The 23721-nt window shown below is 40.9% G+C and overlaps 2 protein-coding genes across 3 annotated transcripts in view; both read right to left on the bottom strand.

Annotated features, from left to right (window-relative positions):
* The window catches only part of dnm3a (dynamin 3a), a 29099-nt gene extending 8688 nt beyond the window's left edge, over positions 1–20411 (bottom strand). For both annotated transcript variants that reach the window (XM_037674853.1, XM_037674852.1), the window contains exons 1-16: positions 20251–20411; positions 16137–16210; positions 15652–15801; positions 15366–15569; positions 12740–12838; positions 10090–10250; positions 9870–10012; positions 9656–9791; positions 9428–9495; positions 9210–9348; positions 9037–9123; positions 8870–8940; positions 8725–8785; positions 7819–7845; positions 7159–7272; positions 2200–2309 (exon numbers count right to left, since the gene is read on the bottom strand). In XM_037674853.1, the coding sequence (XP_037530781.1) occupies positions 2200–2309; positions 7159–7272; positions 7819–7845; positions 8725–8785; positions 8870–8940; positions 9037–9123; positions 9210–9348; positions 9428–9495; positions 9656–9791; positions 9870–10012; positions 10090–10250; positions 12740–12838; positions 15366–15569; positions 15652–15801; positions 16137–16210; positions 20251–20411 (1805 nt within the window). The remainder of the gene's footprint in view (positions 1–2199; positions 2310–7158; positions 7273–7818; positions 7846–8724; positions 8786–8869; positions 8941–9036; positions 9124–9209; positions 9349–9427; positions 9496–9655; positions 9792–9869; positions 10013–10089; positions 10251–12739; positions 12839–15365; positions 15570–15651; positions 15802–16136; positions 16211–20250) is intronic.
* A 1922-nt stretch (positions 20412–22333) lies between these two features.
* mettl13 (methyltransferase 13, eEF1A lysine and N-terminal methyltransferase) overlaps positions 22334–23721 on the bottom strand; it is a 6510-nt gene continuing 5122 nt past the window's right edge. Inside the window, exon 9 of the mRNA XM_037674851.1 lies at positions 22334–22666. Coding sequence (XP_037530779.1) covers positions 22395–22666 — 272 coding nt within the window. The 3' untranslated portion in view covers positions 22334–22394. The remainder of the gene's footprint in view (positions 22667–23721) is intronic.

Here is a 23721-nt window from a genome sequence, read left to right as displayed (position 1 = left end):
GCGAGGACTCATTTACAAGAGAGACCTGATTTCAACAAAGAAAGATGACAACAATGGACAACAGCAACAACAATAAAAAATTATAAAAAGTCATACTGCAGGGTTTTTTTTTTTTTTTTTTACAAATAGGATGGCTAAAAGGAAAAGGTAACAAGAAAGAAAAAAACAGCTAGATTCTAAGGCAATTGAAAGAGACTGATGAAACAAAACAAAAAAGTGCTACAATTTAGCAGATTTATATTCACACAAACAGGGCAGCACGGTGGCGCAACTGATAGAGCTGCTGCCTCTCAGCAAACAGGTCCCTGGTTCAAACCCCAGTCCAGGGGCCTTCTGGGTGGAGTTTGCATGTTCTCTCCGTGCATGCATGGGTTTTCTCCGGGTACTCCGGTTTCCTCCCTCAGACCAAAAACATGCATGTTAGGCTGATTGGTAACTCTAAATTGTCCCTAGGTGTGAGTGAGAGAGTGAATGGTTGTTTGTCTCGTTTGTCTCTATGTGGCCCTGTGATGGACTTGCGACCCGTCCAGGGTGTACCCCGCCCCTCGCACAGTGATTGCTGGACATGGGCACCAGCGACCCCCGTGACCCAAAATGGAATAAACGGGTAAAGATAATGGATGGATGGATATTCACACAAACATTAATGAACTGTATTCGTGCATAAGTATAACTACTGTACTTTGATCAGTTTCTTCCTTAATACACTACTTAAAACAACAAATGTCTCTTACTGCAAACTTCACTGTTATCATCCTGCATCTTCTCATTATTAAAACTCATTTACCTATATTTATACTCTCACATCTTCTGTTTATGTATTTATCTTTATGCTTTAGTTGGGGGAATAAGCATGAAAAAGTAAGACAAAACTAAAGGGTCTGCAGTGGGCTGCAGCCCATCTGTTAAACATTTTTCTATAATCACTGTTTTTTTTTTGGTTGTTCCCTTCTCACATTCAGAACATGCAGCAATTAAGCTCAAATATGTGAAACTTTGGTATGAGATGCAACAGAAACAACTAAATAAACTAGGTAGGCTGTAGCAAACCAGAGTTGCATCAGAAAAGAGAAACTTCAAGAAATGTGTGTTCAGTTTTTGATGCAGACTTAATGGATGAGGCTAATATATTAGGGTGTGGCGGCTAATGGACAAGCAGCCAGGCCAAACATGACAATACAACAGTGCTTTTTACACCAAGACCCTCGCGTCTGTACACTCCAGTGCACACACAATAAAATTCATCTCTTACATCCACAGTTTGTTCTTTCCATCTTCCCTTCAGCTTAGTACAAGTTTTTTTCACTAATGTTGAGGAATTTTTACAGAATCACAACTGGTTGTGATTTAAAGAGTTTCCTGGGGATTTTGAGTACTGTCATACAGGGACAAAGCAACTCCTATGTCTGCCCCCCACCACACACACAAGCACAGGAAAAAAAAGCATGGGGGCGCAGTAAGAGAGGTGGGGTGAAGGGCTGTGGGGTGGGGGGGGGACAGGACGGACTTTGACACATTCTTGGCCAATAGCTCCGATACTCTCTCCTGCTTTTTCACTCCTCAACCCTTCCAGTTCTCTCCTTTCTCTCTCCATCCTTCTTGTGGTGAGTCGAGCAATTCTTTCCAAACAAGAGCAGCCACATCTCTGATCCAAGCTCTCTGGCTTTGATTAGCTATTTAATGAGCCTGCCGTCGGTATGCTGCGGTCAATAGGAACACTCACTGCAAAGCCACATACACAAATGTACAAACACACAGATGAACTTACAAATCTGGTTTGTGTGTCCGAATCCGGCATCACACAGAATTATAAACAAAAACCATATGCTTTGGTACTATTTGCTCAATTTTGGGTCAGCTCTAGCTCCTCAGCACCCTGTTTCTCATATTTCTTTTGCACTTACATTTATCTGTTTCATACACACAAACTCTGTAAATACAGCCCTATCCGTTAACAACTTGGGATACACTCTGGTACCCTGTGAATGTACATTTAGATCAGGTGTCAAAGTTGAATTTAAGAGGTTAGAGGAAGGCTAAATCTAAACTCACATCTCCTCTGTGTCTTTCCACCACAGACACATCCAGCCTTGTAAAATATCACATAAAAGACTTCAGCCAGCAGGTGACAAGAGCATAACTCCCTTTTCTGACTCAGACACTTACTCACCAAATGAACATTAAAGTGTACACACAAACCTTGACTCCGTGTTGAAGATAGCAAAAACAAGTTTGCTGGACATGAAGCCCTTTTCCACATTTCTAAGCTTTAGGTTGTCCAGAGGGAGCATGTACTTCTTCTCCTTCTCCTGAAAAAGACAGAGTATGGAGAGATTAAGTTTGACAGAGGCATGCAGAGTAAAATATGAGTTTACAGTAAGGCAACATTATTGTTGATGGCAAAAAATAACAGAGACTGAGGCAGGTTCACAAAGTGGCCAAAGATAAAATGTTGAGTAGTATGTGTTTTTTCGGCTGGAGGAATGAGAAGAGCCAAGAAACTTAAAGTTAGTGAGTAAAGTTTTAGAGGGTGAAGCTAAGAGAGCATGGTATGCAGATCACTGTACTTGTAAATGGACTGTACTCTACTTATTTAGCGCCATTCTAGCTTAACAAGATACTCAAAGCACTCTGTACTACAATCTGTGCCCTCATTTACCCATTCATACAGCACTATTTCTGTACAAAGACTGATCAGTGCTTTATCACATTCACACACCGATGGGACACACATCAGAGGCTATGAGGGGTTCAGTGTCTTTCCCAGGGACACTTCGGCATGTGACTGCTGGTGGAATCAAACCCTCAACTCTTGCATTGGAGGAGGACGGCTCTAACCACTCAGGCACAGCCGTCCCGTAGACCATCTGAGTTCATATAGGATGACGTTTGTGGTTGTCACTGTAACTCACATTAACAAAGCAGTACATGAGAAACAACAGAGAAAGAAGGAAAAAGTAGAAAGAGATGCCCACAAGTCTTCAATCTGTCATCACCATGAAGACTTTTGAGTGACAGACAACAGTTGGAAGAGCAAGGAGGCCAGTGTGAAAAGAACCAAACAGTATGGAAACAGAGTACAACAGAGAAGTGAAGAAGGGAGGAAAGCAACGAGAAAATGAGAACAAAAAAGAGAGAGAAAAGCTGGACCCACATGTGAAAGTCATTACTCAGTCTAAAGCTCTAACACAACAGTTCTCCTAAAGTGAAGCCCTCCCCCTTCATCTTGGTTTCCCAGCCCCTCTGACTAACCTTTGGGAAGAGGCCTTCCAGAAAGACGAGCTATAGAAACTTCTATGAATGTTGTAGAGAGAATTATATGAACCTCTGTAGAACGAATTGTTCCAAGTGGATCTTCTAACAATCCTAGATGTTCTATGAATAAAAGATGCACAGATATGCATCAAAGACGAAGCGTGTGCACATGTGTGGAATGAGATATAACGGTACATTCAGGACTTCCCTCTGTCAGTGCTCCCTTGAACCCTATGACTTTCTTTCTTTGCTGCCCCCTTCCTTATTTCCAAAGAGGCCCACTTCCTGTAACAGACACTGAAAAAAAAATGACAGAATGCCGATTGGCGCTCAGACAGCAACATCTGGGATCGCTTTAGACAGAAGGGGAGGAGACTGAAACGAGTATAGAGTATTCTGATGGGGTCGAAGTAAAAAGTAGAGATGTGAAGGAAAGGAAAAGGAGAGATGGGGATGATAGAGGAGGAGACAGAAGTGATTTTTGTTAAAATAGACAAAGAAAGAGAGAGCAACATGGATGGCAAGAGAGACTGGAAAGAAGAAATTAGAGAAACTCCAGACCAGTGCAAAGTTGATTCCCTATGGGTTTCATCAACCCATATATGGCTGCTAAGTTCCTCCCTAACTCTCTCTCCTTCTCACACTCCCCTTATTTCCTTATGCCTTCTCCAAGTGAACAGGCAGATCCCTGGCTGAATGAGTGAATGTGCCACGTCAAGACTGGATCCTAAGTTGGGACGCAGTCCTGCAGACAGCTGACCTAAGGCACCTTAACACCTTTGCAGGAGGGACACCCTTTGGCGTGGATGTCTGATGTGTGCGCTGACCGCTCACCCAGCGACCCGGCACTGAAACCGGATAACAGAAAAAGGACAAAACACTGGAGGAAACCTTTTACCAACTCATCCCCGCCACAGTCAGGACTGCTAGCAAGCAACCAGAAAAAGAAACGGCGAGGCCGGAGAGAAGAGGAAACGAGAAAGGGTCCTGCTCCGTCATCCCAGTGTTCAGACTACCTGTTCAGGATCTTACTGGTGTACAGTAGTCTGCACATTGGTTAGACTGTGCATGGAAGTGCATCATCAATCTATAACGCTAACATCTGCTTACAAGACACAGGACTTTGGACAAGATGAAAACCTGCATGCACTCTATGCTGAGGCAAATTATAGAATCTAATGTTTTCTCGTGTTACTTGCCTACAAATGTGCAAATGTTTTTAAAATGTGCATTTAGCATTAACGATTTTTATTCAACATCAAGTTAAGTCAGTTCAGTTTTGCAGCAATTTTTTAACTGAAATAAGCCTTTTTGAATAGTAAGTGAATATTTAAAGCAGGAAAACTTAGATTAAGGACTGTATAACTTATTGTAATATCAATTAGCAACTTAGCTGACTCACTTATTTTGTAGAGAAGCTTGACAAAAACTGTTGCTCTTAGCTAAATGTCTGTGTGCTTGCTTTTAGGTTTCTGTGTGTGAATCTATATGGCAATCTGACAACACTTGCATTCACAGATATCCCGTCACTGCCGTGCAGATTATGCATGCATATGTGAGTATGTACATGTGTGTCCAAATTCCAGCTGTGTCATTGTGGCTAAGAACTATCATACATCAGAGCTGCTGTGTCTGAAGCTGTCTTCCACCTTCGTAGAGACTAATGGATTAGTGATATGGAACAGGCCTCACACACACACACACAGAGGAGTACGGTAAATGTAGATTGTGTGTAGATAGGCATGAGCGGTCTGTTTTTTGTCAGGCTGCCTGGTGGAGCCCTGGCAGTTGAGGGGTGCAGGAATGTATGTTTGTTCAGAGAGCGGTGGAGATTAAATTCTGAACTTTATCCTAGACTGTCAGTCTGATGTCAAAGCAGGGAGAAAACACTGTAATGCATAAAAAGTATGTCATGCATAGAGGCTAAATACAACTGTGTTGAAGCAACTGACAGAAGGATGATGAGGGCTGAAGGACAATTAAGGTTCTTTTTTGTGTGTGTATATATGTGTGCATGTGTGTGTGTGTGTGTGTGGGGGGGGGGGGGGTAAGTGAGAGAAGATGGGGTGTTTGCAAAGGCACTGCAGAGAAGTAAGGTGGGGTCAGAAAGGGGAGGTCTGCAGAACAAGAACAGCCATGTGGGATTTCTCAGGGCAGATTTGGACGCTAATGTTTGGACAAAGCTTCAGATTTTCCAGCCAGGAATTTGCAGAGTCCCAGGGAGTCTGCCAGCCACAGGGAGAGTGGGGGGTGGGGTGGAGGGGTTGGTTTAGAGAAAGAGGGTGAGACAAACGAAGAGAGGCAGAGTAAGGAGGAGTTAAAGACAACAGTGGCAGAAGAAAGAGAAATTAAAAAGGGGGATGGCAGTCCAAGTAAAGAGAAATGTGTGAGATGTGTGTGGAGGTAGTGTGGTGTCCATGAGAGCAAGAACAGTAAGAGAAGAAGAAGCAGATGATTGGCCTGTGGGTGTGAGCGCATAGCACACAGTAGATCTAATCTCCTCTTATGACACGTTTGAATGAAAATGCACTCATGCCTTCCAAACACAAGCAGTTAATAAACTATAACACAGCTAAGGGGCCAAAAATTAACCAGTGACTCATCCAGCGGGGTCTAAATTAAGTAGATCTGATGATTTGCCTGCGGAGCGATTTTGTGGATCCATGTGGTCAAAAACATTTATCTGTATGCTTTAGTCTTATTCATGCAGATGTGTGATAACCACAGATGAGTTGATCTTTCAATAGTAAGGGGACGCCTGCAGGAGGAGCCCTTTAGCACTGCGTGTGTACAATACGAATGCCTGGGGCTGAGTCTGGAACACTGTGTTCAAGCAACACACTGTTTACCTGAAAAAGTCACTGTGTGTCTTAGTGAATATTTTTCTTTGCTATTTGCATGTCACTTTGTTTACATCAGAGCGAACATGTGTACTGTATATTGTAAATACAACTCAGGCCACAGTGTGTGTGTGTGTGTGTGTGTGTCTTTAGTTTGGCTTGGGGCAGCTCCAGCTGTGTCAAAGTGAGCCGCTCCAAATGCCTAAACTCCCAGAAGAGGAAGAAAAGGAGGAGTATGAGTGAGGGGAGAGCAGAAGGAAAGAGGAGGGGGTGTTGGAGGAATGAATGAGGGAAGTGGTGGGAGAGTCACTCGCAGGTCCAGGTGGCAGGAGGGAAAAGCAACACATAGCTGGATGGAGAAAAGAGGTTCAAGATGTGTTTTCAGTACTAACCACAGCATCTCTATAAAGCTGGAGACCCACTTTTAGCTTGAAAACAATGCATTTGAACCATTTTATCAGTTTTTGTTGTTCCTATCAACCACTCCGTTTGAAGCTTGTTAAATAATACAGTCCTATTCCATCAGGACCATCACTATAACAAATGTCTACTTTCCATCCTCAATGTTTTACTAAGATCTGAATGTTAACAGGTACTTGTTTGTAGCCACACGGAAACGCTGAAGAAAATCCCCCTGATTTCTATCCCTGTGCTCTGTCCTTCCCTCTTCCCATGACATCTGCAGTGACAAGAAAAGACTGTTGTGGTGTGTCTGCCTGTCTACACTTGCTGTGCAGACCTTCTGCTCCTGTACAGCAGGCACAGACAGGCAGACAGATGGCAGCCCCACTGACATCAGAACAGCTCGGACACCCCCTTTGGTAAAACTGTAGGGGCTTTGCTGAAGCTGTGATAACAGTAAGCCTAATTTCCCTTCTACTCTAACTCTCTGTGCAAACATAAGGCGCTGTTGTAATCTGTGATACATTTGAATAAACTTCTGATGAACTGTCTGGGCTGCTGTGTTTTGCTTTCATTATTTTCATTCATTTAATCAAAGATACAGTCATTATACAAGTTACGTTCATCAGTGAGAATAACAAAAATCAAGTATGAACCTCACCTCCTCATCTTTGAACCAGGACAGGCTATCTGTTGAAAGAATAAACCAGTATTCCCTGGCTCCACCTTTCATTATGCCAATGTTATTGATGGTCAGCCAGCCTTTGTGTATAACCTGCACAGCAGCAACATAAAGAATGAGAGCTGAGAGAGAAACATTAGCATTGGTACAAAAATTGAAGAAGTTAGGTTAAATCATCAAAACATCGTATTAACAATTGGCCAGCATTAGATAAATAGGCCAATACTTCACAGTAAGCATAGACATAAAAAGTAATGTTTGGGGGAAAACAGGATAGAAGACCAGAGTGACATCCAGTGCACTGTAGAGAAAAGATATGCAAGGAGTAAAGTCAGAGAAAATAGAACATATAGACATCCTGCAGGTAAAAAAACAAAACAAATAATGTTTTTTTACATCTGTACATATTTATAAAACCAGACAATAGCAAAAAATAAGATTTTTTTTAGGATAGGGTAGAAAAACAATAAGAAAAGAGTAAAAAAAGGTATTTGTGATAACACCAGTGTATCAGTCGCAGATGATGAAAAGAAGACATTTTGCTCCCATTGGTGGCATGCTAACCAACAGCCGTTAAGCTAGGCTCTCAAACGCACATATTTTCAGTAAAGGAAAAAAGGCTGAAAAATGGTCTCCTACTATTCGACTGGAGAGTTTGGCCACGCCCTGGAGAAAAGTAAGAGATAAAATGGTAAACGGACTGCACTTATATAGCACTTTTCTATTTGATCAAGATACTCAAAGCTCTTTACAACACAATCTGTGCCTCATTTACCCATTCATACAGCACTCTACTAGATCTATACAAAGAATAATCAGAGCTTTATCACATTCATACACTGATGGGACACACATCGGAGGCAATGAGGGGTCCAGTGTCTGGCCTGCTGGTGGAATCAAACCCGTAACTCTTGCATTGGAGGACGACTGCTCTAACCACTCAGCCACAGCCACTCCGAGTGTAAAGTAGCAACGTTAACTAGTAGTTAGTTTATTTCACATTTGATGAGGCATATCAGTAATATTGATCGTTTATTTATAGGCTAATATTAAAACAACATGAAAGATATATAAGAAATATATTGTGCTCAGAGTATACTGATGTTCAACAAAACATCATCAGCATCGTATCAAGGTGACGGACGGAGTACACAATCAGTGTGTTTTATACATACATATTTGTACATAAATGTGTTACACATAAAATAAAACAAGACTGAGACATTATGTCTGCTGTGCAGAATCTGAAATGTAGCTGAGTTAATGAAACTCATCAGATTAATAACGCACAATACACTGACAGCTTCGAAACTTAACACAAAGAAAATGTTTTCTGCTGTAAATATCACATTTGAGCATTTAGTCACAATTGTGCACAAAGTGCAACTGTTTGTTTCCAGGACAACTGGGAAGTGAATACAACTAAAAGTAATGACTATCCAATGCTTTTATTCTGTAAGTGATGATGCTGATTTGTCTCTGTGTTTACAGAATTTATTTATTGTAGTTATATTGTGATTAGAGATAAAACTGAAATGGACTCACCTCGATCCTTGGGATCTGTGCTAAATTGTTTGCATTATTTTGATTGTGCGCCTGATGGTAACTGGGAAGCATAAAAAGCACATATTGTTTTAGTGACAACAAACCACACTTTCCATCTCACTTTAAAACCAGTGAGGTTACTCACTTGGTAAAGCCAATGAAGTCTTCATGTTTGGTATTTATGTAGGCAAGCTGAATGTCAATGAGCAACAAGACCTAAAAACAAATCAGACCATCACACAACCTTGTAATGCAGTTGAGTTTACTGATTTTTAAAAAAATTTTTACACAGTATAAATGTATGCAAATAACCTGCTCTCTGCATTTACTCTTCTGCTCTTGGATTTCATTTATAACTATCCTCTCCGTTTCATTTTGCAGTTTGGGAAAAGAACTGAGCTGCAAGACAACAACACAGAAATTACACACAGGCACGTTGCACCCTACAAAAACAACACGTGCACATCAAACATGCACATTTATACCTTACTGACACACTGATCCACAGTTGTAATTAGCTCTTGACTGACCAAGTCAATGAATTTAATACATGGAGCTTTTAAACTTGATATTTGTTTCTTCACTATGGCTTCAAAGGCCAAGTCAGGTGTGAACAAGCCTGTCCTGTTGAGAAAAAGCATATTTTTAATAAAAAGTGTGAATTACAACAAAGCCCCTTCATATTTGAAACAGTGTACTGCACCTGACACCATGTATGTTTCTGATGGCATAGTTGATTTCCTGCCGCAGCTTCCTCTCATCAGACTCGATCTTGGGGCATAAACAGTTATTAAGAAACGTTACAGAAAAACACGACAAACATTTCAGTTCATTTATCGCAGCTACAGATGAACTACTGGACATTTCATGCACAATATTCGCCGAGACAAACACAAAAATCGTTCCTGCCCTCGCACACAAACACACCTACCTTTACCAGTTCGTACGGGAAGCGCTCATGAAAGATTTTATTAATCCTAGCACCTCCTGACAGATTAAAAGTGTCGACTTTGTCACCAGAACCCTCCAGTAACTTCTCAAAGTCAACGGCCATGCGTTGAACTAACCTGCAAGACAGAAGCACAGATGTGGAAAAAGACATAAAAAAGGACTGTGTATGAAGCCAGACGAGCAGAATAACTGACTGTAGCAGGGTTTTGGTCCTGCGTGCAGGGTCGTCTGGATTAAACTGTCTGTACTCTTCAGCCTCTTTATTTAAGGCCAGAAGTTGGCTTTGCAGATGACTACAGAAGGCTGGCAGTGTGTCTCGAATGTGGTTTGTCAGTTGCTGCAAACAAAATATAGTCAATATATACATACACAGACCACGTTTAACATTTGAGCTTTTGTGTCTGCATCTGTAACCTGGTTTAGTATTTTTTGTAAATATGGAGTCCCCATGTTTTGAGCCATGTGTCTGTAGGCTGGATGAGACAGGAAGAATTGTTTCTCTGACTCCAAAGCTGCCTTAATGTCCTTTTTCCCATCAATGTCCTTCTGACTGCGGTTCACCACACCCACGTAACCTGGGGAGGAAGAGGTGGAATGGAAGTGAAGAGCATGTGATCACTACTAGCCGCTCTAAGAATATAAAGCAAAAGAAAGTAACAGTCTTCTCGTGTAAGACCGATTCAGATTTTTATTTTTTTCTTTCTGGCATGGCCTTGGGAAATCTTCCCAGAATGCCATTTGTTCCATTAGGACCGAAGCACACAAGTAGGAAAAAAGTGTTTGTGTAACAGCAGAGGGTCAAATCCTGTACTTAAATGTAACACCAGCAGACTTCATATCTAATGCTTCAGCTCAGAGCTAATACAGGAGGCAGTTTTATCAGTGGGCCTCCATAGCGAATGCATTTGCACTGCAGGAGAAGCATGAAGGACCCAGCAACTGGACATGCTTTACCCATTCTGTACGTAGCCCCAGGAGGTTCCAGGCTGTACACACACACACACACACACACACACACACACACACACACACACACACACACACACACACACACACACACACACACACACACACACACACACACACACACACACACACACACACACACACACACACACACATACACACACACTCTCTCTCTCTCGTTCTCTCTTTCTATCTCCCACACATGTATTGCACATACCAAGTACAAACTTCTCCCAGCCAAAAGACAGTCTGGTGTAAATAAGCCTCCATAAGTCAGATTTTCATTTTTACAAAGAAAAGTCAGCAACAATAACTTTTCTTCCTTTATAGTTTGTATTTAAACAAAACATTAAAAATGCATTCAAACAGTTATATCATCTAGAGCAGTGGTTCTCAAACTTGGGTACCCGGACTCCCGGGGCTCCTGGAGCTGATACTTGGGGGTCCACCAAAAAAAATAATTTTTGTTTTTTTAAAAATCTATGTTTAACAACTCGTTGAAATGCACCCAAATGCAGGAAATCACATCTACTTTATTCAAAATTTTCTGGTGGAGAACCCCCAGACCCCCCCTCCCCCCCTCATTTGCATTCTGGCATCAGTCAGTTTACAAATGAAGCCCTGTTCCTTGGTATGACTCCTGCTGTTATGATTCTGTTCAGTTTTTTGTAAAAAGTTGTCTGTAATAATTTGAAGATGTGATATGTTTATTAAGTTCATGAAGTGAATAGGTAAAGTTTTAAAGTGGTTTTTGATGCTGTTAATTTTCTGTAATTTTTGGAAGTTGAAATTAAACATTTTGTTAATTAAGTGTGTCTTGAATGAAAAATACTTCATGTTTAAAAGTATAAAAATTGTATTAACACTATCAAAGAAGGGCAGCACGGTGGCACAACTGGTAGAGCTGCTGCCTCTCAGCGAGCAGGTCCCCAGTTCAAACCCCGGTCCAGGGGCCTTTCTGGGTGGAGTTTGCATGTTCTCTCCGTGCATGCGTGGGTTTTCTCCAGGTACTCTGGTTTCCTCCCACCAACCAAAAACATGCATGTTAGGCTGATTGGTAACTCTAAATTGTCCTTAGGTGTGAGTGAGAGAGTGAATGTTTGTTTGTCTCGTTTGTCTCTATGTGTCCCTGTGATGGACTTTGCTACCTGTTCAGGGTGTCCCTGCCCCTCACACAGTGATTGCTGGACATGGGCACCGGCGACCCCCGTAACCCACAATAGAAGAAGTGGGTAAAAGATGATGGATGGATGGATGGACTATCAAAGAACATGTCTTAAGTAGGAATGCACAATATTGGATTTTTGGTCGATATCTGATATGTTAAAACTTATTTGGATGATAACCCAGACCACTACCAATCATTTTTCCCCTAGATCTACTTACAGAGACTACACAGCTTTCTCTGCTGTGGAATTAAAATACTACATTATTCTGCATGATCTTTGTCAGTTTGGCCTGCTACCAAATGCAGATGCCAAAAAGGAGGCTGAAAATGATGTAACACTTCAACTTGGATTATGTTTAATGTCAAATTTATTCATGACATTTTCTCTCTGACACAATGACAACACTTGAACAGTGCAAATTTGTAAATTTTCACAAATCTAAACTCAACCTATTCACAAGTGACAAGTGTAAAGTACATAAGTAGTAGTGCATAAATAGATATACTTGACATTGTCTTAAATTAAAAATTAACTTAAAACAGAAGCCTTTTATATCGGTGAGTTATTTTGATGGAATGGCTGATGTCCGACATTTAACTTTATCGCTAATATCGGCTGATACTGATACCATGCCGATAATATTGTGCATCCCTAGTCTTAAATATTTATGCTACATAAATATTTCTATTGCATTAAAGAGACAAATTGAAGAAAATTATTTAAAAAACATGAGAGTCATGAGGGGGTCCCTGAAATTTTTTCTCTCCTGAGCCCAAAAAGTTTGAGAACCCCTGATGTTAAATTGCTGCACAGCAAACTTCAGGCTCGGTTGAGGAGTTTGTGACAGTACTAACAGACAGTCACTGTATCAGCCCTCTTTAAAAGATGATAGATTAATTAGCACACACACAAACACAAAACCAGCACACCTCTGCGTAAGGGAAGCAACCTGTTTTCTAGTATTTCCCTGGCATTAGTTCCTTCATCCATCAAGTCCAGCTTTGTGATGACACCGATTGTGCGCTGGCCTGAGAGAAGAACAAGAAAATTAGCCTTATGAAAAGAGAAGTGTGAGAGAATCAGTTCATCCTTTATAAAAACTTTGTTATAATATATACTGAACTAAATTCTAATCACTGTAATTTTGAGTGTATGTAGTATATTACTAAAAAGTGACTTTTTACATGTTTTTTTGTTGTTTACACTCACAAATAAGCCTATAATTGCACGCCTATGTGCTCTGTTTCATATCAAAATGGTTTCTGCACTCAAACTTTCTGCTTCACGCACAAATGTTTTTCCTCTCCAGTTTGAGTCATCCTCGTTGCACTCAGGTTTTTTTTCTTGCGAAACGCTTCTCTCACATTTTTTGCTGTTCACTTTAAGAACATTGTGAAACAATCCAGTCAAAAAGCCCCCATCATTTAATTGCCAGATATGTGGCTGACCAATAAAATCGTTGCCACTTCCTTTTGTTGTGACCACATTATGTCTGAGTTTATTATTAACTGGGAACTAGAATCAAGCTGCTCAATAACATCATTTGCTAAGTCCCAAATCTCAAGTAAGCATTTTTGTTTTGTTTTGTTTTAGTACTCTGACTTGTTAGGCAGGGAAACAATGCTTTTGCCCATGCATGAATGTGTGTGTGTGTTCGTTTGTCAGTCTTGATACCAAAATAGCTCATAAACCACAATTATAAATAAAATCCTTTACAATGACTGACGAAAACAGCTTGGATTACTCTATCCCTGTTCAACATGAGGTGATCTTAGTTTAACACTTTGGCACTAAAGGCAGTGGGTGATATGCTGGACATTTACTTTTTATTGATTTTAAATACAGTGTTTCCCCTACCATAATACAAGCGGGGTGCCCCACCTCATCAACAGAACTGAGCACCCCACCTACCAAACCGAACGCGCCCCCCAACCCCAGCACTGATATAGTGCCAAGCTAGCAGCGCACAATACAAGCGCTCTAGCTAAAAAGCTAAAGGCAGCGCTCATGCTGCCTCGTCTCTCACGCTGACCACACCCCAACTCAAAAACTGTGCACAAACAGTGCACAGCTCAAACGTGTTGCACTATGCTAAAGCTAAAGGCGCCTCTTCCCTCATGCTGACCCCCCACCCCCACTCAAAAACTGTTGTACAAGCGCACTCAGACATGTGTCCGTCCGTCCCGTCAACAAAAAACAGGGATGAGATGAGCACCCCGCCATGGCAAGTTCATTAGGGGAAACACTGAAATACATAACTATTTCTAAGTTTTCTGTTGAAATTAAGTTAATAATCATATATCAGCAGCATGGTGGCGCAGTTAGTGGAGATGTCACTTCTCAGCAAGAATAGTATCAGATTGAATTGCGGCCTTGGGACCTTTCTGGATGGAGTTTGCATGTTCTCTCCGTGTATGTGGGGTGTTCTCCAGCTACTCAAGGTTCCCACAGACCAGAAAGAAAGTGCGAACTCTAAACTGTCCCCTGGTGTGGCTGAGAGAGTGAATGTTGTTTGTCATGTTTGTCTGTCTCTATGTGGCCCTGTGATGGACTTGCAACATATCCAGGGTGTACCCCGCCTGCCGCCTCTAGCACAACGACTGCTGGATATGAGCACCAACATCCCCTGCAACCCGTAAAGGAAGAGACAGGTTAAAGGTAATGAACGGATATCAGATCAGATGATTCTTCAATTATTTTTTTTTTTTATAAAATGATTTTAATGAGGGCAGCACGGTGGTACAGTTGGTAGAGCTGCTGCCTCTCAGCGAACAGTTTGCCCCGGTTCAAATCCCGGCTGAGGGCCTTTCTAGGTGGAGTTTGCATGTTCTCTACGTGCATGCGTGGGTTTTCTCTGGGTACTCCGGTTTCCTCCCACAGACCAAAAACATGCATGTTAGACTGATTGGTAACTCAATTGTCTCTAGGTGTGAGTGAGAGAGAGAATGTTTGTCTCGTTTGTCTCTATGTGTCCCTGTGATGGACTAGAGACCTGTCCAGGGTGTCCCCCGTCTCTTGCAGAGTGATGGCTGGACATGGGCACCAGTGACCCTCGCGACCCGAAAAGGGAAAAGGTAAAGATAATGGATGGATGGATGGATGGATGGATGGATGGATGGATGGATGGACGGACGGAGGGACGGACGGACGGATGGATGGATAGATGGATGGATGGATGGATGGATGGATGGATGGATGATTTTAATGTTAGAGAATTTGTCAGAAAAACCCCACAAAGTTAATCACACTTTGCTTAAGTTGTACAATATCTGGCAGAAGGACATTTGACATTATTTTACTATAATTAAGATGAAAACTAAAAGATGAGAACTTTCTCAAGCAAACAGAGGTCTGAGTGCAAAGGGAAGGGCTCAGTGTTGGACTGGAACGTGCACCAAAGAATCTGGGTGGACTTACTGGGTGTGAGGGAAGAAACAGCAGCACAGTTCCTTATTGTGAAATAAAAACTACTCCGCTGATAAAAGACAGTTTTATACGCTGGAAGACACAGATGTAGAGGTGCAGTCTAGCTAAAGTATATTACCAGAAGTTTACCTTGAGGGTCAACGTCTTTGGCCAGTTTAAGTGCATCAGAGTTGGCCAGGTCAGTGTTGGCAGGTGTGACAGCCAGAATAAGACAGTTTTCCTTACAGATATACTGCATGATTATGTCTCGTATCTGGTACTCTATGTCTGCAGGCTGGTCGCCCACTGGCACCTTGGTAATGCCAGGCAAGTCCACAAGTGTCAAGTTTAGCACTGTAGGCACAGGAATCAACACAAGTCAAAGCTAACAGGCAGAGAACTACAAGATGAAGGCTTGACAAACACACACTGTTACCATGTGGAGAGAAAATCTTTAGTGTGATGGGGACAGGACAGATGCCTTTATTTGATCCTGTGATTCTGCAAGTCTCTGCCTCTATTTCCTGACGAATCTCATCAAAGTCTGTAAACTTCTTTCCCTTACAGTGAAAGAATTCCCCGTACTCTAAGAGAAGCACAGAAAAAGGGACAAAGAAAATACATTAGAGCCAACGACATGTTCAAAATTAGGTCATTATTTTAGTTAATTTAAAGTCCTCTCAGCAGCAACGTAGCTCAATTTTTTTATTTATAGAAATGTTCAAACCATGTCAGAGTTTAGAATATTAAAACTCTGGCACAGTAACTTGTAAGATATCACACTGCCATCTAGTGTTAGCTCTGTATAGTCTCCTGAGATTAACACATTCAACCTTTATTTATACAGGTTAATCCCATTGAGTCCCTGAGACTCATTTACAAGAGACCTGATATGAGCATAGATCCCACATGGATTATTACCTGAGTTTGAATTTAGCAGCTGAAGGATTAAAGGTGTACGCGTGACAATTCCTGAACCCCGTGGAAGGAAGTCCCTGTTGAATAAGAACATTTTGATTAAAAAAAACTAATCCACACTGATAAACAGAAAAATAAAAACCATTTTTCTTCCAACGCACTCTGACAATTAGCAGATTATTAGTTTAGATCGTTTCTAAAACTTCTTGAAAACAGATCCCAGGAAAAAAAAAATACCATGCAATATGTAAACACCAAAGATATAGAACGTGTTACTTAGAAACAAAATGTAAAACAACACCACCACCACACACCTCCACCCCCTTTCCTTTTAAAATCCCATTCAGGAAGTTTGTTTTGTTACATCCTGTCCTGGCTACAGTCCACCACAAAGAGGGTCTCATAACAGAGTCTGGGCTAAGACAAAGAATAGAGTTATGTTAAAAAATATATCAATACAAATAAAAATTGGGAGCCAATAGTGTCTTTATCCCAAACTCTACTGGAAAAAAAAAACATCCATTATTTTCTGTTTGTTCTGGAGTGGGGTCGTGAGAGCAGCAGCTTAAGCAGGGAGGCCCAGACTTCTCTTCAGGTTTGATAAACCAGGGTCAGAGCGCCAAAGCCCCTTCGGCTACTGTGCGGACTGAACTTGGCAAAAAGGTCCTTCTCCTACTCTGCTCCTGTTTCCTGGAACACCTTGCAAAAAGATCTGAAGCTCTCGACCTTGACCCCTCTAAGGGATTTTTAAACATCTGCTAAATTCGTGACAAAAACCAACGCAGACATGTTCCTGTTTTGAATATTTTACACCATTTTATAATGTAGCTGTTTGTGCTTCGCTGTTATATAATGTCTTCTATTTACTTTTCATTTTATATGCTTTTTATATGATTGTGTATTGCTGTGCGTGCCTCATCTGTGTTTTTTTGTTTTAAACAGGTCTCTCTTGTAGAAGAGTCCTCGAGGCTCAATGAGAGTGACGTGTAGAAATAAAGGTTGAATGAATGAACCATGTCACTCTGCACCTGCCTCGTATGGACCCTCCTGCAGGTGGTGGGATCACAGGAAGGTACTCTCATGTTGCTCCTTCTTGCTGAGCCTGACTGGGTAGAGACCTGGTCACCAACCCTCCCCCAGGCCTGGCTCCAGGGTGGGGCCCCGGTAACCCCTGTCTGGGCAAAAGACATGGAGCTCCTTGTTGTTTTCTGTCCATACGAGTGATTTTAATCATAAATCAGTTGTATTTTTAGAACAGGACATTTATCAAAAGTCAGAGGAATGTGAAAGAAAAAAAAACCCTACACATTATTTATGTCGTTTAGGTGTAATAAACTGACTAAAATCCTGCTTCTACATTATGGTTGAGGGGTGATGTTAATCTCAATCACTTCCCTGACACTTAACATAGCCTGCATGTGAGATAAGCTGCTGCTCTGATGACACAACCATGTCTGGCATCCACCTCTTCACACCAGCACATACACCCTGGACACTTGCTTTGGAAATCGTGATGTACAAGATTGAACAAAGTGAGATGAATAAAGTTGTTTGGTTAGAGGTAGCTCTGAGCACAGCCCTTAAGATGTCTGTGTGTATTTTAAAAATACACAGACACTTAAAATTATATTACAAAATTAGAGCCCTGACATGTGAAAACTCATTCGCTGCACCCACATATATTACTTTCGGGCAGTTTCTCTTACTGTTACGCCAAGTATTTAAAGTACTGAGTAATTAAGAAGAAATTACAAGTTGTAACTATATACTACATCCATGGTAGTACTACTCAAAATAAATTTTAGCATTAAACGTTTACAAGTTAAATGTGCTAAGGTGAACTGTGATGTAAAACTAAAAAGCAGAGAAAGACCAAACGATGAAGAGCTCAAGCAAGACTGTAGTCTTTGCTCCAAATACTACTTGAAGAGAAGGTGCCATGGAGAATATTTCAAGAACTCCTGTGACAACGCTGGTCCTTAAAGTTGGACCCAGACCCCCATTGGGCCGTGAAACAACAAGTAGGATGTTTGGAGAAGATTGCAGAAATTAAAACTTTAAAGGTTTTGTCAGTGGCATTAATCATTACAATAAATGATCACAGCAGTAGTCATAATATAATGTCTGATTAGATATTTTAAATAACTTAGAGCAATGTTTGTACACTTCAGCCAGTAATATTTGGGGTTACAAGTTGCTGCAACTTTTATTTTGTGGGTAAGTTTATAAGTCATGTTTTGTGTAATCTGCTAGCAAGAAAAGGTGAAAGAACTCAAGTTATCTCCAACTTGTATTCATCTGCTGTGAGAAACAAAAAGAGGCAGCTTTTAATCAGGGTCGGGGTTAGAAGTTTGGCAAGTTGGTTCTTTTATTTTATATATGAATATAAGCTACTTGTTCTTAATGACTGTGGTATTAGTACAATGAGAGCTGAGTATTTTCTGAAGTTTTACTTGTTATAAAAAAAGTTTAAGAATGAATGGAACACAGTATATACTGTATATAATTTATTTTAAACTTTGCATTCATTATTCTTTTTAGTTGCATAGGTGAATAACGACTTATTATGTGCAAATGAATGCTTTAAAAAACAGTTATAAAGTCTTTTCAAGATTAAGTAACTTAATCAATGAATTAATCAACTTAACAGTGACTGCTGGATATAGGCACCAGCGACCTCCATGACCCGAAAAGGAAGAAGCGGTTAAAGATAATGGATCTTTACTCAGTGACCTGTTAATACAAGTTAAAAGGTGGTTCTCGCTGCTAAAAGAGTTAAAGTCTCACAACTGTCAATTTTGGCCTTGAAAATTGTGTGAAGCAGATTCTAAAACTCATTCACCTGGATCTAAAAAAGTTAAATCTGGTCCTCTGGACATTCAAAAAACAAATCAAAAGCAAAACAACAACTTTTTTTTAATTTTTTTTTTTTATGTAGAAACGTTTCATCTCTCATCCGAAAGACTTCCTCAGTCTGAGGTGCTGTATTCAGCTCAGTCTTATAAATAGCACCTTCTCAGAGCGGATCAACCACCTGGAGTGTGCCAGTTCTAAGGGACAACTCAAAACTATACATTATTGTCATGAATAGTGTCCAAAAAAATTTAACAAAATCAGCACAATGTTTTTCAATTGATAGGTAATGTGTCCTTAAATGAAAACTCTGGTAGCAAAATTTGTGAATGGCTGCTATATGTACAGTGGAGAGCATCCTGTGCTCCAGCATCAACATGTGGCATGGAGGCTGCACAGCTGCAGAAAGAAAAGCTTTGCAGAGAGTGGTGAAGGCTACACAGAAGTCTGTTGGAGTCAGTCTCTCCACCATCACAGACATTTACACCTCCAGATGCAGGAAGAGGGCCACCTACATCATGAAGGACCCCACTCACCCAGCACACACACTTTTTGCTCAGGAAGGAGGTTAAGGAGCATTAAGTGTAGAATCAATAGACTGAGGAACAGCTTCTACCCTGAGGCTGTTAGACTCATGAATCTCTAACCAGAATAATCACTGTGAAAAAAATCCCATCATGTTGCTGCTGATCTGTTTCATGTTGCTTCTGATCTGTTTCATGTTGCTGCTGATCTGTTTCATGCTGCTGTGTTCATTCGTACTCATCTGCTCACACAGACTCATGTTCGTGCTGCTGTTCGGCGTATTGTTTTTATGCTATTAGTGCTTAGTGTATTTTTAGTTAATGTTTTTCTTAGTTCATATCTTAGATCTTATTATTGTTTTTCTTTTACATTTTATTGTTTAATGTAACTTACCCTGTTTACACAATTTCATACACACCACATGTGCTACATGTGGTGTGCACGACAAATAAACAAACTCTGACTCAGTTTGACATGACTGTCGATGAGGAAGAGGGCCGGCGACAGAGGAGGTCAACATTGGCAGTCTACGAAATAAATTTGGGATTGATAAATTGGACAATCTGGGTGTAATGTACAGATTTCTGCTCAGAACTTTTGAACACATGTAAATAAAGGTGCATTGTTTACATCGAGTGCAGACCTGCATTTCAAACTGCAAAACCTTAAACTCTTTGAACCTTTATGGTTCAGGATAACTTCATGTTGTTTCACAGCATGCAGTGAGTTGCTGGCTCACCTGCCCACAAAGTTTTCCAGCACAGAGCTTTTGCCCGCACTTTGGCCCCCCACCACAGCGATCTGCGGCAGGTGGAGGCTGCAGCAGCGTCCCGCCCTGCTCAGGGCCTCCTGGAGCCGGTCGACCAGCGGGATCAGGTCCTCCATCCCGCGGTTGCCCATCGCAACAAGAGCCGCTACCTGTCCAGGTAGCCTCGCCTTGTTCGTCGCGTTCTCCTTGTTTTAGTCCACTCCACTCGAGACCGTGACCGGCATACTTAATAGTTACCGAGAAAGATGGTCTTTCCACAGGTAAAAACTCAATAAAACGCAGATAAAACTCTTTGTTGAGGTTTTTGAAAAAGGTATGCAACGTGACCGACTGCGAGAGAGTCGGAGAATCTTGTCTCGAGTCCACGCTTGTTTAAGAAGAGCTCGTATCTTGTAAGAAAAAACTTTCCAGAAGTATTCTTCTTCGTTCAAAACGCAAAACGCCTCTTTAAAAGTCTGAACCAGTCCAAGGGCGTGCGACTGGACCAGGTTTGGCCCATGAACTTAGGAAAAACATTCTGCTTTGACAGCTAACGGAATGAAGTTTTCTGCGCATGCGCTCTGACAAGAAAATCGGTAAACCCCTTCTCCCTCTACCACACACACACACGTGTCTTTCTATCTTTACGGGGACTTTGCGTTGACTTTCATTTCTATAGCCTTACCCTAAACCCAACCATTAACAGTACATAACTAAACCTAACCCATCAATGACACTTTAACCTTATGGGGATTGGGCTTTGGTCCTCACATTGTAGTACGAGTTGAAAAATGGGCCTCACAAGGTAACATAAACAAACACACACACACACAAACACGCCTTTAGAAGATGGACAAGCTTCACAGCCAATTGGCACATCCTTAAATTGCACTTACTCCACAGGCTCTGAGCTATTTGAAATCTCATCTATCCCTCGTGGGGTAGGGCACCGCTGAAGGCCTATAAACACAGCAACTTTTAATGCCACCTACTGCAAATAACACAGCCACATTCTTTGCTTGTGAGGAAGCATACACTTACTGAAACCATAAAGCGAAAGAGAAACTAAAGCAGATGATGTAATGCTTTATTACAAGTTTTTGTACTAACCAAAGTTTGAAAAAGTTGGTAGTTTGTGTACAGTTGCAGAAAAACAGAATGCAATGGTTCACCATTGTCATAAACCCACATTTTATTCACTATGAAACATTGGGCATAAGGTTTCTGGGTGGACGTACGACCTGTCCATGGTATACCCTGCCTCTCACAGTGACGGCTAGAGATAAGCACTGGCTCCCTGCCACTCAGAAAGGGGAAGTGGGTAAAAAAAAAATGGATGAATGGACTTTATGGCAGCAGCACATCTCAATTAAATTGGGACAGGAGCAGCAAAAGCTGTAAAAGTGGCACAAAAGACAGATACAGCATTTTGCAATAGGTTAGGTTAGTAAGAGGACTGGGTATAAAAAGCATTTCTAAAAGGCTGAATCCATCAAAAATAAAGAAGGGCAAATGTTCAGAACCCATTATCAGCTGCTTATTCCTGATTCAGGTCGTTGGGGTCAATAGTGATTCATGAGACTATGAAGAACTCCAAAAAGAATAAAACAATTTAAGGATAGTGTTTCTAAACAGAAAAAAAAAAAATCTGCTACAGTTCATACAATCATCAAAAGCATTCAATAATCTGGAGCAATATATGAGACCAAAAGACAAGGCTGAAAATAACCATAGGATCCTGATCTTCAGACCGTCGGGTATTAAAATGTAAAATTAAATGCTGGGCAAACCTTTATCACGTAAATAAGTTTTATATGAACACAATCCAGAAAACTCAGCATCTTCCTCTGGGTCCAGGCTCATTTTAAATGGGTTGAGGTAATGGAAACCTGTTCTGTAGTTTGATGATTTGAAATTTAAACCCGTTTGTGTAAACCATGGACATCACAGTCTCTGTTCTAAAAAGGAGTGGGACAGTCTGCCCTGTTTTCATTGCACACTGCAACTTTTTCAGAATCGGGGTTGTAAATCAATCCAATAAAATACTTCATAAAAATATTTACGGTGGTTACTTTTAATTTGAAATGAGCCAAAACATATACATTTCATACAATCTTGACACGGCACACAAAATGTCACTCTACTTTTAGGTCTTTTAACATCTCTGCAATGTCAATGTGTGGCTCAGTCTTGTTAGAGAACAGTGCTCTCTGTAGATTCTTGGCTGCTTGTTGCAGAAATGAAAGAATGTGGGCGGTGTCCTGTTCGTCATGAAAGCACAGGAGGACCTCATTGATTTCCTGGGCTATCTGTCGAGACAGAACGGTAGGAAACACACCCCGGACTCGCTCAAAGACGCTCTTCCTCAGGGCTGGGTCACGACACACAAGGTTCAGCACAAACAGACCTAGCAGGGAGAAACAGGATGAACGTCCTAAATGTTAAATGCTTTACTATTAAAAATACCTCAACGTTACTTTCACTTTAACTGTACTGCAGAAATTATGAACTAAAAAAAACATGTTTAGTCTTGTCAGCTTCGTTTCAACAGTCACTCCGTCTCCATTTCTGCATTCCAGGTTTATGTTACACTCCAAGAAATGTAAGAATGTATAATCTTTTCAACACTGAGGTGATGTCATTCCTTCTCAAACAACTTTAAAAGCATTTTAGCATTGACAATACCAAACAGGATACTTTCCTGCCTTCATGGTGTCATCTCAAAACTGTGAAATGACATTGGCCAAGGGAATTTATACAATTATCCCAGGCATCGACTTCATGGCTTGCTGAGTCAAGATCTCTTTCATGTTTAGTCCTAACAACACGGTCTCTATTTCTTTCAAAGATCCAGAAGTGTGATCTTTCAGAGCAAAATACAAGTTTCCATTATGTGATGTCTACATCAAACGCTTCTAAACTCTGGACAAGAACAACATTAAAACCCTTTTTTGCACCACTTAGTCTTAGGTGGTATCTGTAAAATATTTCAATGTTGTCGTGCTTCCCAAACGTTTCAAAATAACTCTTCAGCCCGGTGATTATATCAGATATTGAATAATAATGGGTTACTTTTAATAGAGGAGTGGGAGAGATTAAAGATCACACGTCCTATTTAAGGTCAAATCTTGTTTTTAGGTTCAGTTTGGCCTGCAAGGTCCTTTGAATTGTTTTATGATGTTCCACAGTGAAGAGCAAAAATATGTACATGCCTTCCAGTCTTTCTTTGAGGAACAATAGTTTTAAGCACTTAAGTGATTTTCTCATGTATTTCTAAAAGAAACCACTAGAATCCACCAGCAGTCACATGAAGTGTCCCTGGGCAAGACACTGAACCACTCACTGCTCCGATGTGCCCCATCAGTGTATGAATGTGATAAAACTCTGATTATAGATCTAGTGGAGTGCTGTATGGATGTGATAAAGCTCTGATTATAGATCTAGTAGAGTGCTGTATGAATG

Source organism: Nematolebias whitei, chromosome 3 (assembly GCF_014905685.2).
Source record: "Nematolebias whitei isolate Nwh7 chromosome 3, NemWhi1, whole genome shotgun sequence".
Taxonomy (NCBI): domain Eukaryota; kingdom Metazoa; phylum Chordata; class Actinopteri; order Cyprinodontiformes; family Rivulidae; genus Nematolebias; species Nematolebias whitei.
The sequence above is the reverse complement of the archived record's forward strand: the minus strand, read 5'-3'. Positions and strand labels throughout refer to the sequence as shown.